The sequence below is a fragment of the Amblyraja radiata genome, chromosome 39, assembly GCF_010909765.2.
Source record: "Amblyraja radiata isolate CabotCenter1 chromosome 39, sAmbRad1.1.pri, whole genome shotgun sequence".
NCBI lineage: Eukaryota > Metazoa > Chordata > Chondrichthyes > Rajiformes > Rajidae > Amblyraja > Amblyraja radiata.
In genome coordinates this window covers 17,841,280-17,857,816 of record NC_045994.1, presented here as the reverse complement: position 1 = coordinate 17,857,816, position 16,537 = coordinate 17,841,280, and the positions used below count along the sequence as shown (strand labels likewise).

Below are 16,537 nucleotides of genomic sequence, written 5' to 3'. Positions count from 1 at the left end.
GCAAGAATATGGATGAGAAAAACACAAAAATGAAGAACTTCCAACTTTTGACTTGGAAAGTATTTCGAGAAACTTGTTGACAAATACTCTGATTTTCACTGACTGTTTTGGCCGGTGTAACGGAGCTGCTTGCAACCTGCTCACACCTGTACTTACCTGGGCTCAATGTGAAGGCTCATCATGCTGGCCTTGTGTGGTTCGGAGTTCAGCTCATGTTATGGGTGGTGACAGGGCCGTGTATAGTGCAGTGAGGATGCCCCAGCAGAGAGACAGACCACAAGCACAGTTGACAGGAGGCTTTGGTCAACGGAGAAGTTATCAGTGATCTTAATACCGTTAATAGCGCTGATATTCAGAGACAATAAACAACAACATTGAAGTGAATAATTTGTCAAATGTTATTTACTAAAAAAGCTAATTAAAAACACAATAGGAATTTTAAACGATAAATCATGTAATCGTGAGGCTTGTAGTGGTATAATCCTAGGATTCTGGTCAGAATAGACTTTCTAAATCTCTCAGTCAGTCTTAGACTGCTGCATTTGGCATCTGGCACTGAATGCTCTCTCACTGGCTGAGCCATGGTGCTTCCAATACTCTGTTATAGCCCAAATAATTACTATGATAGGTTGGTATTTACTAGTTGCCAGATATGTGTTAGAGAACCAGATTCTGGAATGTATTTCCACACTGGTTCAGATTCTGGTAATTACACAGTTAAAGTTTCTCCATGGGCTGTTATTTTTGTGACACTAATTGGTCCCAGGATGGCATCTCTTGATAACTGACTTTTGATAAGCTGCCATGTTAAATGTAGTAATGTGTACTGACAAATCCTGTCAGGGGAAAGTCAATGTCTTTTTTATTGTGTGGATGGAAAGAAAGGACTCGTTAAAAATCTTTACTCAATGTTTTAAACTCTGGATCCAGTTCACAACATTTCAGTGGATTCCATCCAAAGGGTTGATCCTAATCAGTCAAAAACAGACATTTAGGAATATCTCTCGCTTTTTTTAGATAAACTGAACAACCAAAGTTAAAGCACATGATCTAAGCATTAAGGTCATGATCTCAGTGCTGCCGTTCAAATGTTTTCTCAATAAAGTGAAGAATAAATCCACTTGCTATTTTTCTGATCAGTTACATATTTGCATCAGGTATGCTTGATACAAGCTGGGTCTATCATCAAATGTAACCAGAGTAATGCAAACTTTAAAGTAACCAAATACATACCTCTTTCAAGTTTCAAAGACATTTTCTCTATTCTCCCAAAGTTATCGCCCCCAAAAATTGAAGTTTAGATTAGCAGAATACTTTTCATCAGTGAATTATCCAATATAATTCTTAAAATTGACTGGATCCTCTCTCCCATCTGGTTTCTCCGTTGTAGAGAAAACCAGTGTTGTCCTGAGCATCAAATGGAGTCATGCTTTTAGTTTAGTTTAGTTTCGAGATACAAGGTGGAAAAGATGGAAATCATGTCACCCATTCATCCCCCCCCCCCTTACCCACCCACACTGCAGTACACCTAGTGATAGTTGGCAGTAGCATATAAGTCACGGGCTACGGGCACTGTGAATATTACTGGGACAGATTGCCTTGTCATATCCGAGTTATGCTCAGTTACACAAACAGGTTAACTTGTTAATAAGATAACATGATTGGTTTACAACCGGCTACTCTCTTGTGTGGGTGACCCATATGGCCATTGGCCATCACTAATAGCCATCAGGCTATTGAATACTACAACCTCCAAACAAAATAGACTTTTATTGTAATTATTGTTTGTTTGTTTTCTATGTGTACGTATGTGTGTTTATATATACAAGTATATGTGTATATATTGACATAAATATATATATGCATCTATATTATATAGACATTATATGTATGTGAGTATGTGCATATATACACACACTGAACTTTTTTCTCATTTATTATATTGTTTACAGTGTACTATGTTTACATATTCTGTTGTGCTGATGTAAGTAAGAATGTTCTCTATCTGGGACATATGACAATAAAACGCTCTTGACTTGGATTATTCAGGTTTCCTGCAACTCGTGAAATATCCATTCTAGTTAGCTGAAAGTGGAGCCTGAAAGACCATGGTGGTTAATGCACCATTTTGTTTAGAGCCTGATTTCTGTAAAGATTCTTCAGTAATTCTCATTACCAATGCCAAACATACCAGTTAATCAGTGTAGAACAAAAATGCTGGAGAAACTCAGCGGGTGAGGCAGCATCTATGGAGCGAAGGAATAGGTGAGGTTTCGGGTCGAGACCCTTCCTCAATTAATCAGTGTAATAATCAGCCATGCCTGCATTGGTTAGTTTTACTATGCAAATGCAAAACCCTGGGAATGGAAAGCCATTTCTAACAATATCAAACAGCACTTTATGGTCAGAGATTCTGCAAGGAATGCAGTTCTGCCGCACATAACATGACATGTTGCTTGCAAGATAACGTGGACCCTTGAAAAGCATTTTTCAAAGTACAACCTCTTTGCATTGTCTCTCACCTATATTGTTCGTGATCTAGTTACAATTTTACAGAACTCTTTGTGAGAGAAAACATGTTTGCCTTGCAATGAGTCATAAATTAAATCCAGTCCTAAAGCTTTTAATGTTCAACTCAGGGACACATTCAGCAACTTCTCCAGTTCAGCTAGCGGGACATTACAACATTAACTTCTGTAAGATCATTGTTACTCCTTTTCATTCAATATTCCAAACCATATCTAGTTAATTTAAATTTAAAATCAACAAGAGAAAATTGAAATTATATAGTTCCTTCAGAGTAGCGGAATGTCACAAACAGCAACAGAAGCACACAGAGGGAGAAACAAATACTGGCCCCACAGATGCAGAAGATTAAAAACTCGGAGTAAGAAAGAAATCATTAAAGCAGGAGTTGGCGAGTTACATAGAGGTCTTTGGCAGATACCACAGCTCATTGGGCTTAGAAAATATGTCGTTTTTCATTTGCATGCAGCCATCGAAAGTGGAACATAATTTACACAGGTTAGTCAATGTTCATTAAATAACATTAGACATGAGAGTCATGGCCATACAGCATGGAAACAGGCCCTTCAGCCCAACTGGTCCATGCCAACCAAGATGCCTCATCTAAGCTAGTCCCATTTGCCCTCATTTAGTCCATATCCTTCCAAACCTTTCCTGTCCATTTCCTTGTCTAAATATGTTTTAAATGCTGTTATTGTAGCTGCTTCAACTACTTCCTCTGGCAGTTCATTCCATATATCTACCATCCTCTCAGTAAAACATTTGCCCCTCTGGTTCTTGATTCCTCTACCCTGGGTAAAACACCTTATAAGGTCACCCTTTAACCTCCTACACTCCAAGGAATGAAGTCCTAGCATTGCTCTCTATCATCAGGTCCTCAAGTCCTGGCAACATCCTCGTAAATCTTCTCTACACTTTTTCCATCATAATGAGATCCTTCCTTTAGCAGGGTGAGCAGAATTCAACACAATACTCCAAATGCAGCCTCACCAATGTGTGTACAATGGCCTCAAATTCTATACTCAATGGACAATGGCAACAATGATGAAAGCCAATATACCAAAAGTCCTATCTACCTGTGGCACCACTTTCAAGGAACTGTGCCCCTGTCGACCTGTATTCCTAGATCACTCTGCTCTAAAACATTCACCGTGAGGTCCTGACCTGCTTTGACCGGTTTGACATTTATCCAACCTTTAACATATATCTAACACCTGTTTACTATGCAAATTAAATACTTGGGAATGGGGAACCATTTGGCAGAAGTGAACACTTGCAATTTTCTTGATGGTGTAGAGATGAATTGTGCTCTCTGTTGCAGATTTTTCTTTCAGCACTTTCTTTAAGATGTTCTATATTTGTGTCAAAGGACAACATTGGTGCTTGCCTACACTGTACCTATTGATGCCGGCAAGCCGCTGCATGCATCATAGAATCCCATTTCTGTAATTCAAATTAAAGTTGCTGAGCCGCTCATTTATATTTTTGGAAATAAAGTAAAATAACAGGAGAGAGAGTTGAGTTTCCCAGCATGCTACCCCCCCTCCCCCCCCCCCCCCCCCCTTGTCAGCATGCTACCCCCCCCCCCCCCCCCCCCCCCCCCCCCCCCCCTTCCCACCCAAAATAAGTCATTAAAATGTCACCCCTTCATAGTCAACCTCTCCTCCAGCAGGATCTTATCAAATGATGTGCTGTCTTGTGCTGTCCTACTGGACAATATAGATATAGACATAAACATTGCTGCGGACCAGAGACGGAGACTGCTGTCAAAATATGGAGGGGACCGGGGGACAGGGGGACAGGGGGCACACACACACACACACACACACACACACACACACACACACACACACACACAGACACACACACACCCCACACACAGAGACACACACACACACACACACACACACACACACACACACACACACACACACACACACACACACACACACACACACACACATACACACACACACACACGCACACACACACACTACTACGGGGCCGTTACCATTAGAATGAATCAATTACTGCAGATCTGTATCACAGATTTAAAGTTTGTAACACGAGGGCGACCGTCCCCCACCTCTGAAAACATGGAGGGGATACGTCCCCCCCCCCCCCCCCTGGCCCCCATGGGTTTCCCGCCAATGTTGCAGACAGCAGGACAGGCAGTATCTCTGGAGAGAAGGAATGGGTGATGTTTCGGGTCGAGACCCTTCTTCAGTTCCTTCTACACAGTGCTACACATTGTCTCTTTTCACAATATTACCCTGTTAATGATGCACTTTAGTTGTTAAAACTTCATGCACACCGTGTATTGATATGGAAATGCTTTGTTTTTCCAGATTAATGTTTTCTAACAGATTCAAAAGAGAGAATAGAAGTTTTGTTAGATCATAGATGGCAGATGCTTCCAATTCCTGTACTCTACGGGAAGTGCAAGGCACCATGTTTCCTGGGCCTCTTGTGTTAGACGTATCTTGGCTACTTACACACAAGCCTTGAATCGTATTCAGTGTAAATGCAGAGCTAAAGGAAGATGGAGAGGTTTCTAGATCATATGTTCCAGGAGGGAAGGAGGCGATGGCGTTGCTTAGAAAGAATAGGAAATGTCATGCATGCAATGACTGAGACACACACAAACTGATTGTTGACATTTTGCAGGAATCAGTCTGGGCCGTGGTAAATGATGAGGGGCGAGAAGAGGAGATTGTGCAACCAATGTTTCTTGATTAGAACGGGTGTCAAGGGTTATGGGGAGAAAGCAGGAAAATTGAATCAGGACACAGATATCAGCCATGATTGAATGGTGGAGTGGACTTGATGGGCCGAATGGCCTAATTCTACTACTATAACTTGTGAATGTTTACAATGTTTAGTACTTATACAGTCAAAGTAGTCCTTTAATACTAACATGCAAACGTGGGGATTTTTATGGTGAATTTTCAAATTTATCAGAACTCAATTTTTAATCTATAGTTTAACAGATATTGGACTCAATGTTTGTTTCGGATTTGTTTTATATTCCAAAGCTAGAAAACATTCTATGGAAATACACAGAACTGAAATACTTGTGCTGTTATAATCTCAGCAGCAGCCAGTATTTGGTACTTTACTTCCACCAGCCTGGCCTAGTTCTTGTTGTAGATTATATACTCGTATAGACAGCAGGAATATCATAAAATAAGTTCTCGTGTAATTTCTACAGTCAGCACATTTTATTTCCTAGATTTGAAATCACGCTACACTGAATTAAAATATTTTTCTTTTGATAGTTTCATAGTTTACATACATACATAGCAAATGAAAAAGCCCAGGCCTGTGCATCTGGGGCAGGTCCTTCCAAAGTGAATGGGATGTAAAACTGGAATTGGACATGGGTTGTTCTAGATCCTTCAAGACCCATCTGTCTGTCTGTGGGAGTTGAGTTATGTATTGGTCACTTCCTCACCTGTCTAAAATCAATATCCTTCATAACAAACGTAATTCTGACAGGTGAGAAATGTGGGCTACATAAGCTAAGAATCACGCAATTTCAACATCATAAAATTGAATAGATTTATCTTGAACATGGTATACAAAGGTAAACTAATCTTAATGCATTTATTGATTTTTATTTTGTCCATCCTGTTATTTTGGTGATTTTTGAAAGGTCAAATGCAAGCAGAATGAGTGGTTCAAACACAAGCTGAATCTTCACGGTGAAATTTTAAAACAAATTCTCTTTGTTGCTACCAGTGCCTCTAAACATTTCATATTTTTTGTTGTAAAGTCTTAAACAATGTTAGAAATGCTGAGAATATGCCTCAACTCGGTAAAGAATTTTTGAGAAAGAAACATTTGATTGGTCGAAGTCTCTGTTTCCTTATCATGGTCTTGTGCTGAGTGGTGGGGTTAGTAATAATGCTTCAGCTTAACATTCTGGTACAATAGATCTCTTGCTCAGTCTGCAATGAAAATTGCCAGCCGTTCATTTTGTAAAGCTTTGTGTCATTTCCAGAAGTTCTCTTTCTTGTCTGCAGGAGCCGTCCGTTGTAACACTCTGTTAAATGTAGTCCTTGTGTAACTGGGCAAAGATCTCCAATGCATTCCCCAACTCACAATTAAAGTCACATAATGAGCCTATTAGAGCCTTGTATACACAATGTCTGTGGCCCATATTGAGTGTATTTTGCAAAAATCCATGTATAATTTACAATACTAATAGTGCATTTGCTTTCCTTACTGTTCAAAAGCAATTTCTATCTAGCCATTGGTTATGGCTTTCAGTTCTTGTGAATTCTCTGCAAATCCAGAGTAGGAATGCGATTCACTGCGGTTCATGTGTGGCATGCTATGAAAACATCCGGTGGTGAAATTATTGCCCATCTTTCCAATTTCATTCATAAATAGAGTTTTCCACATTGCTTTGTGTTGAAATCAATTAGACTGAGAGCACATGATTCCCCAGGGCTTGTCTCGGCACAGTTCCCTGGTTGCTGTGGGAACTAGAGGTGGTCATAGGCAGTGGCAGCAGTGGGCGGTGTGCTGGTCCTTGGCGTGGAACTATAATAATAAGGGGAGCCTGAAAGTTAACGGACAAGAAGAAAAGAGGGTTGGAAGAACATAACAATGCAGTAACAAAATGTTACGACTCACATCACATGGCACGGCTGAAGCTCTTCACGTGGCTTTTTAACAGTTAAACATTGGAGAAAATGAAAAGCTCAGCATCCCTCAACTGCTTTGAAAAGCTTGCACTCACAGGGCCACTTCCTCTCATTGCTCATGAAGCACTGGTATAAATAACGAGCTGTTGTATTCTACCCAAACACAGTTTTCTAAATTGGGATGCATTTCCAAAGGTCTCAGGAATTCTCTATTTCACTAAAATGGCCATTTTGTTATTGATGAACCTAATTAGTGGATAATAGCAGATAATCTATTCTGTGTGGCTGTGTGTTGGAGTCTGATTCAGTTTGTGTCTGATGTGCACGTATGTGTAATCACCAGGACACCTACTAGATAATACATCACCTGGGCCACCTTTTCTCTTCTATATCTATAAGTGCAATGAGTTTATTCATAAGGCATATTAGTATCCTGGCTGACTGCAGAAATCTCAATATACAGCATTATTTAACTTGATTTTCAGAATTTGGAATGGCACGGTGGCGCAGCGGTAGAGTTGCTGCCTTACAGCGCTTGCAGCGCCAGAGACCCGGGTTCGATCCCGACTACGGGTGCTGTCTGTACGGAGTTTGTACGTTCTCCCCGTGACCACGTGGATTTTCTCCAAGATTCGGTTTCCTCCCACACTCCAAAGACGTTCAGGGTTGTAGGTTAAATGACTTGGTATAAAAGTGAAAATATCCCTAGTGTGTGGGGTAGTGTTAATGTGTGTGTGTGTGTGTGTGGGGGGGGGGGGGTTTGCTAGTCTGTGCCAAAGGGCCTGCTTCTGCGTTGAATCTCTAAACTAAACTAAATTAACTGTGCTACAAACATTTCATGTAAACACTGTTGACAATCTAAATCTAAAAATTCAGTTTACAAAATCATCATAAAAGAAGTAGGGCCTGAAAGCCAATAATAACCTCAGTCACAAAATGAAGCGATGAAGACAGGGTAATAGTAAAAGCAACATTTACACATTACTAGTTTAAAATAAGTCACAATTTAACAGGTAAATTCCTGTGCCGCATACTTATTAATCCAGAGTTGGTAAAACGCCAGGCATCGTTATAGGATGTGTAGTGGGAGTGAGTGTAAGGGCCTCCTGAATATTCATTTCCTGGAGTTAGAATAATAAATAAAATTATTTTAATTATCACAAGCATTGTGCATAAAATGGTTCAGTTTTAATTAATTAGTGACTAACAGAATAGCCCAGCCTGCAGGGTTTTTTGTCTCTTTCTGATGTTCAAAGCAACCATCGAATTTCATGGCTGAGAGAAGCATTTTGTGTTACCAAAGCAACACATCAACAATGCAGGTCAGGGGGAACAAGGAGAACATCTTCTGCTCAGTACATGCATGTTTCATCTTGTCTCATTGCAAAAATACCTAATCGCCTCCAAACCGGAGTCCGCAGGTCAGCAAAAGGCCTGTTCAATCATTAACTGCCTGTTCTGTACTGGAACTTAAAACTAATGACAATTTGTGTTGGGTTTAAGAGTCAATTTTCTGTTGTGCAAATGTTAACAGGATTTAATTTGTCAAAGTCTGTACTTCAGCAAAGTCCCAGCCATTTTATCAGATCAAATATAATTATTTATTTACAAAAACCCATCATTTTACACCAAAAATATTCATTCTCGGAGTTTCTGCCGACCAACATTTTTTATATTTGAAGTTGGTGAGCTGCAGAGTTGTCCACAACTTCAAGTCTGCTCATTATTGAAGCTATTAATGTCTGGTCATGCAAGAAGCTAGAACATAATCAGTAGCAGGAACCATGGCTGTTCCATTTTTTTGTTCCCTCCTGTTATTCATCTCAATCAACAAACTATTCACACTCCTTAGGAACACTGGACAATTTTGAAACAAAATATCTATGTATTTGACGGTACCAGCAGACAACTAACTGAGTGAATTATGTACTGATCAAGGTAAAAATGTTCAAACTAGTGTTTTTTTATTTCTTGTGATGGTGTAAATATCAAGTACTGGGCAGAGCAGTGGTGTATTTGTGAGACCCATAGTTCAATCCTGACCCCTGGTGCTGTCTGTGTGGAGTTTGCATGTTCTCCCTTGATTAGCGGGCTACCCCTGGTGCTTCAGATTCCTCTCATATCCCAAATACATTCAGATTGGCCTCCATAAATGACCCAACTTGTGAATGGTAGAATCCAGGGGGGGGGGGGAGTTGCTGGAAATATGGAAAGAATAAAAATTAGTGTAAATGAATGCCTGATAGTCATAGAGTGTGGAAAGAGGCCCTTCGGCCCATCTTGCCCACACTGGCCAGTCAGCTTAAACCCGGTTGAGCCAAAGGGCCAATTTCTCTTCTGAATGACTCGTAGACTCTGATTCTTGGTCAGAGAGGAATTTGTATTTTACCTTTTACAAATGACCACTGAAATAGTTTGGAGGTATAGTCATTGTTAAAGTGTAGACAAATGCAGCAATCAATTTGCATACAATCGCATGTCATGAAAACCAATGTAATAAATGGCCAGATCATCTATTTTGTGATATTTATCCAGTCTATCAGGAAGAACCTGTTTGTTTTCTTCAAAATAATGCCATGATGTTGGGAAAGTTTGGACAGGTTGGGATTGTTCTCTTTGAAATGGTGGAAAATTAGAAGATAATTAATTAAGGTACATTAAATTATGCGGGACTTCAATGGAGGGATGATAGGATTAGTTATGAAACATGGTGTGCAGTGTTGGTGCAGATCAGTTCTACATTGTCGATCTCTCTGCAATCATTTACCTGGGTGAAAACTACAGGTCTTAGGCCACTACAAACAGTGACCACAGCATGTCAATGTGTGGATAGTCACTGGACACGAGAGTGCTTACCGGTCACCATCCCAGCAATGGCAGATGATGTGTAACTGGCTTGACTGTTTGCAGGAATGTGAGGGGGATATCCTGGCAGTGTTGAGCCCATCATTTCACGCCCTGGAAAACATCATCATTTGTAAAATTCTGGTTCATGGGTGTCATCACTAAAGTTCTACAAATAAATAAATAAAATACTGCTTTTTAAAATTAGCTTTTCCCCCACTTTTGTCGTCTGAGGTACTTTGTAGTAAACCATGCTCACCAGCCACACCAATGACCTTGTCTGTAAATGTGTTGGAAGGAACTGCAGATGCTGGTTTATACCGAAGATAGGCCCAAAATGCTGGAGTAACTCAGCAGGACAGGCAGCATTGAATGGACATGGTCTGAAGAAGGGTCTCGACCTGAAACGTTACCCATTTCTTCTCTCCAGAGATGCTGCCTGTCCCGCTGAATTACTCCAGCACTTTGTGTCTATCTTTGTATATAAATATCCCTAGGTGACCCGAGGTAGCAGATTATTCAGTCTTTGCGACATTTCATCCATTCTATCCAATATCTGCATACTTGACATTTCCGAGCAGGCGACTACTGGAATACGATAAGTAAAAATGTGAAATGATATTCCTTTCCAAGCCTGAACTTTGAAGCTACTCATCGTGGCTTACCTTTGCTGTAGCTGGGGCCCGCTAACTATAGACCAGAACTCAGCCCTCAAACTCTGAGACTGCTGGGCCTCATGCAACCTTACACCTGGTGATGTGTGTATGGAACAAGCTGCCAGAGGATGTAGTTGAGGCTGAGACTAACCTGGCATTTAGAAAGAGTCAGACAGGTATGGATAGGTGTACAAGAATGGTGATAATTTTCCAATGTTCCCAAGCAAAGTAATATATTACAATATAGTGTCATTTATTGTTTTATATATTTTACATCTAAATGAGGAACATAATTGTTGTGTCATTTGTGGCTCGTGGACCTGAATATTCCAACACATACTCACTGGCAATTTTTTTGCATTTTCTAATTGTTTGTCCATTGCACGCCCGAGCTCTTTACAGAAATACTCACCTGTCACCACTGAGTATCCATGCGACCCAGATATATTCCTGCCGAGTGGAGTGACAGAAGAAGGCAAACTTGGTTTTCTTTCATCCATTCCATTGTTTAAAGATGAAAGTGGATACAGGGGAGCCTGGAACATGAATAACAACAAGATTGCCGTTTACCATGTTAGCTGACAAGAGAGTTTCTCTCGGCAGGTGGTAGCATTTAGCCTATTTTATTAACAGATTACCAACCTGATGTATTTTGACATTGAGGGGGGCCAACTTGCCCACACTTGACCAACATGTCCCACATGCACTAGTCCCACTTACCTGCCCATTAATAATCCCACCTGCCTGCATTTGGCCCATATTCCTCTAAACTGATCTGACCAGTCTGAAGAAGGGTCTCGACCCGAAACATCACCCATTCCTTCTCTCCAGAGATGCTGCCTGTCCCGCTGAGTTACTCCAGCTTTTTGTGTCTAACTTCCATCTCATCCACATCCTCCTTGAATCTGAGCCAACCTTCCTCCCTCCCCAAAATTAGTTCAAGACAACATGTCATTTCTGGTGTAAACTAACATCCCAGACCATTATAATAAAATAATAATAATAATAATATATCTTTTATTGTCATTGCACGTCAGTGCACGAGATTTAGTGTGCAGCTCCACTGATGTACAAGAAAGGTAAATAAATACAATACATAAATAAGCAAGCTGAATTGATTGACGTGACCATCTGAGGGAGACTGCCCAAAGGGGGTGGGTGGGGGGGCACTCATTAGGGCCGGTTCAGAGCCGCTATAGCTCTTGGGATGAAACTGTTCCTGAGTCTGGAGGTTCGGGCATAGAAGGCACTATTAGCACAGTGTAGCTGAATAATTCAAACCCCTGCTCTATGAGGGAAAACATATAACCATGAATTCACTAAAGCATGTTTTACTGATTTATCCTGCTACATGCAGTCACATGCATGCAAGTGTCAAGTGACTGGGATGGTGGGCAGCCAATGTAGCTACATTCACACAGGACATGCATCCTGGTGTAATAAACTTCAGCACAATGGTATATTTTGAATTTCAATAGTTAACCATTACTTTGGACGCCGTGCCAGGAGTGCTGGCTGTTCTTCACTCACCTGCTCTCCCTTGTTGTGGCTGCCAGTTGCAAAGACGTCTGCATAATGTTGCCGTTCAAAGGCACAGTCCAGGGCTTCGAGCTGCTGGGCAAACGCTTCAGTACGGAGTTGCTTCCGAGGACCTCCACTACCTCTCTGGGAGTCAGTGCTGATCACACAAATATCATCCTCACCTGCAACAAGAACGTGAAAAAGATCATTCATAATTGTTGCATTTATTTAACCAAAATAATCTTCAAAGAAATCCAATGAGCCACTTCTCAACTTGATTCTTATTAACCCTAAAATCTATCTTCTCTGTGGTGTATATTGACTTTAACATTTCTCACATATGCTTTTGTGCAATTACAAGAAAACAGTACCAACCACAGACCCCCAGGATATCACCCTCCCAGACAGCCTTAATACCTTCTACACCAGGTTTGACAGACTGAACACAGACACCCCCTCAAAAGCCCCCTGCAACCCCATGGACACTGTCTTTCAGGTGACACCCACACAGGTCCTGAAAGCTCTGAGGCAGGTGAACCCCCACAAGGCTGTGGGACCAGATGGCGTCCCTCCTAAAGTTCTGAAGGCCTGTGCAGAACAACTCACTGGAGTGTATGTAGACATCTTCAATCTGTCTTTAAACCAAGCAGTGGTCCCCCGTATTTTTAAATTTTCCACCATTGTACCAGTTCCAAAAAAACCAAACCCATCCACCCTGAATTACTTCAGGCCAGTGGCACTCACGCCAGTTGCCATGAAGTGTCTAGAAAAACTGGTTCTCACACATATCAATCACATGGTCCCGGGCACGATCGACCCCCTCCAGTTCGCCTACCGCCCCAACCGCTCAGTGGACGACGCAGTGGCCATTGCTCTACACCACATCCTGCAACACCTGGACAGCAGAGGAACATACGTCAGAACGCTGTTCCTGGATTACAGCTCGGCCTTTAACACCATTCGCCCGGGCAGGCTGACTGAGAAGCTGACAGACCTCGGTGTCCCGACTCCCACCTGCAACTGGATCTTGGATTTCCTGACTGAAAGACCACAGGTGGTGAGGATGGGAAGGAGGGTGTCTGCAGAGCTCACCGTCAGCACAGGATCACCACAAGGCTGCTGTCTCAGTCCCAAACTATTCACCCTGTACACACACGACTGTGTCTCCACCCAGGAAAACACCATCATTATTAAGTATGCGGATGATACCACCATCCTGGGCCTCATCAAGGGGGGGGACGAGTCGGGCTACAGGAGTCTGGTGAACGACATTCTTGCCTATGGTGAGGTGAATGACCTAAGCCTCAACACAGACAAGACAAAAGAAATAATAATGGACTTCAGAAAAAATCCACCCCCCCTGCAGCCCCTCATCATCAAGGGGACTGTGGTGGAGAGGGCTGACAGTTACAGATACCTGGGACTACAAGTACCTGTAACATCAGATCTGAACTGGACTTTGAACACTACAGCCACAGTGAAAAAAGCCCAGCAGAGACTGTACTTCATCAGGCTGCTCAGAAAAGCTGGTCTGCACTGTCGCCCTCTCACCCAGGTCTACAAAGGACTGATAGAGAGCATCCTCATCACGGTGTGGTATGGAAACACCACACAGACAGAGAGGAAGGCTCTGCAAAGAGTCATAAAGACGGCAGAGAGGATTATCAGAACGGAACTCCCCTCCATGGACACAATCTACACACAGCGCTGTCAAAAAAGAGCAGAGAGAATCATCAGAGACACACTACATCCAGCTCACTCCCTGCTCAAACACAAAAACTGCACATACAACCTCAGGCACAGACGAGCGGACAGTGTCGCCACAAATAGAACACGCTTTTTTAAGAGCTTCTTCCCTGCCACAGTGAGACTCTTGGCCAAAACAAAATGAACTGATGTCCTGACCTACCTCATAGCATATCATATTATATCATATTATATTGTCTCCTGGGCCTGTGCAATTTACAATGCAATCGACACTTTTATATAGGGTTTGTGCAAGTTACAATGTTCTCACTTTCCCCTTTATATAGGGTTTTAGGCACTTTCTTTTCTATTTCTAGAGAAGTATATGTTTTTATAGATTATGTGTCTTTTTGTGTGTCTTTTTAATTTGACTTGACTTGACTGTCTGAACAACCGCACAAGAGTTCCTATGTGTGTAAGCACAAATGGCAAATAAAGTTTTTGACCTTTGACCTTGAATTGGATACTGAATAATTTTCACAGTCCTTATCAAAATAGAGTTATGTTATTCCGATAAACTAAACTTGCATATTCTTGATCCTTGTTTTGAAACATGAACAATTCACATCCAGAAATGCCAATTCCCCAAACAACAATTTCCGGGCTCAATTTACAATTCACACACACAGCGATACCAAGTTCTCAAACCTCATTCATCTATTTTAACATTACTCTCTATATTACCTATCCTGACCCACTGAGTTACTCCAGCACCCTGTGAAATGTCACCTATCCATGTTCTCCACAGATGCTGCCTGACCCGCTGAGTTACTCCAACACTCTGTGAAACGTCACCTATCCATGTTCTCCACAGATGCTGCCTGACCCGCTGAGTTACTCCAACACTCTGTGAAACGTCACCTATCCATGTTCTCCACAGATGCTGCCTGACCCACTGAGTTACTCCAGCACTTTGTGAAACGTCACCTATCCATGTTCTCCACAGATGCTGCCTGACCCGCTGAGTTACTCCAGCACTGATTTTATATATTTAACAGTAGCTTTCTAGAAAGTAATTCTTGTTATTGCTCTGGGATCATTCCTACCAGTTCCCTACAGATCTGCCCTAGATGTGGTGACTATGGATTTTCAAACAGCATTCTATAAGATTTCACACAAGAGGTTATTATATAAATTTTCCACAGCGAGTTCATGTGATGTGGAATAGCTGAAACGATGGGGAAACTAACATACTATTCAAAAGGAAAACATAACGAGTTCTACAGAAAGATTGTGGTTGTTGGGTTATCAAGGAGCAAGCACAAACTAGGTAGCCTCCTGCGTCCTCGCATACTTCCATTTGAGATCTGACGAGAGATTTAAATCTGTGATCGTTTATTGGAAAAGAACAGATAATATTAAGTAAACCTTGTTAAAAATAACCACAAACATAAGGAATGTGAACTGAAAGGTGCAGAAAAATTGCTTTTAACTATTCCATATGGAGAGAAATGAAATTGTTTAATTAATTAGCCCAGCAGGGTGACTAGAAAATGTCCAGGTATTGGATGAGATGAGAATGAATGAAAACTAACCAATTGGACAAAAGAATTAACTACTTACATAATCCACAAATAAATCTACATTTTGTCCATTAGTATTTTATCTTCCATCAGTTAACTAGGATAACAGAACCTAGTGACTATTCCATATGGTGCAAATACCACAGTGGCACAGTGGTAAGTTGCTGCCTCACAGCGCCAGAGAGCTGGGTTTGATCCTGACTACGGGGGCTGTTTGTATGGAGTTTGGACGTTCTCACCGTGACGTGCAGATTTTCTCTGGGTGCTCCGGCTTCCTCCCAAACTCCAATGACATTCAAGTTTGTAGGTTAATTGGCTTCTGTAAATTGTCCCTAGTGTGCAGGATAGTGCTAGTGTACGGGGTGATCGCTGGTCAGCACGAACTAGATGGGTTGAAGGGCCTGTTTCCGCGCAGTATCTCTAAAGTCTAAAGTCTAGTAGATGGACATTTAACCCATAAATATTTTTGTCTTCATCCCAAGACACTGACTCCTGGTTCTGGATGCTTTAGTAAATGGAATAACCTCTCAGCATCTTTTCAGAACCTTGAACACCTCCATGAGGTTTCATCTCATTCATCTAAACACGTAACCAGGAGCTAATTGCTCAATTATTCTTCATAGAGCAATCCTCTAGAATTGACCTTGTACATATACACTGGACAAACTCCAAGCCTTGCTCAGGTGCTACTGACTCCACACTTCAGGACAGCTAAGTCAAACACGTCTCATGAAGCCAGCCTGCTTGCAGCATAATCATCTGTCTACTAATTCCCCATGAATCATTGTCACCTTGTCTGAACAACGAAGACAAACCAACTTTGTCCTTTGTTCATCTAATATGATTGCTTTGTGCTTCATGCTACTAATGACATCTTAATTACAACTCCATTAAGTCAGTTGATAAATGTACGTATTGATGTGGTGGATACACCAGATAGACCTCAACTCTGACCTCGACATTGTGTTGCCTGAACTGAATTTGGTCGAGTTTGCTACATGGACAATACAGCAGCATCTAAATACATACATACATATATACATACATACATACATACATACATACATAC

General features: G+C 41.5%; 1 protein-coding gene across 2 annotated transcripts in view; it reads right to left on the bottom strand.

The window, feature by feature from the left end:
- Positions 1 to 5,732: 5,732 nt before the first annotated feature.
- Positions 5,733 to 16,537, bottom strand: part of LOC116967365 (paired box protein Pax-8-like) — a 44,243-nt gene continuing 33,438 nt past the window's right edge. The window contains exons 6-10 of one of the 2 annotated variants that reach the window (XM_033013872.1): positions 12,209 to 12,381; positions 11,091 to 11,214; positions 10,035 to 10,136; positions 8,213 to 8,299; positions 5,733 to 7,074 (exon numbers count right to left, since the gene is read on the bottom strand). In XM_033013872.1, coding sequence (XP_032869763.1) covers positions 6,953 to 7,074; positions 8,213 to 8,299; positions 10,035 to 10,136; positions 11,091 to 11,214; positions 12,209 to 12,381 — 608 coding nt within the window. In that variant the 3' untranslated portion in view covers positions 5,733 to 6,952. Of the gene's footprint in view, positions 7,094 to 8,212; positions 8,300 to 10,034; positions 10,137 to 11,090; positions 11,215 to 12,208; positions 12,382 to 16,537 lie in introns of both variants that reach the window. The other variant, XM_033013873.1, reaches the window with a different exon arrangement.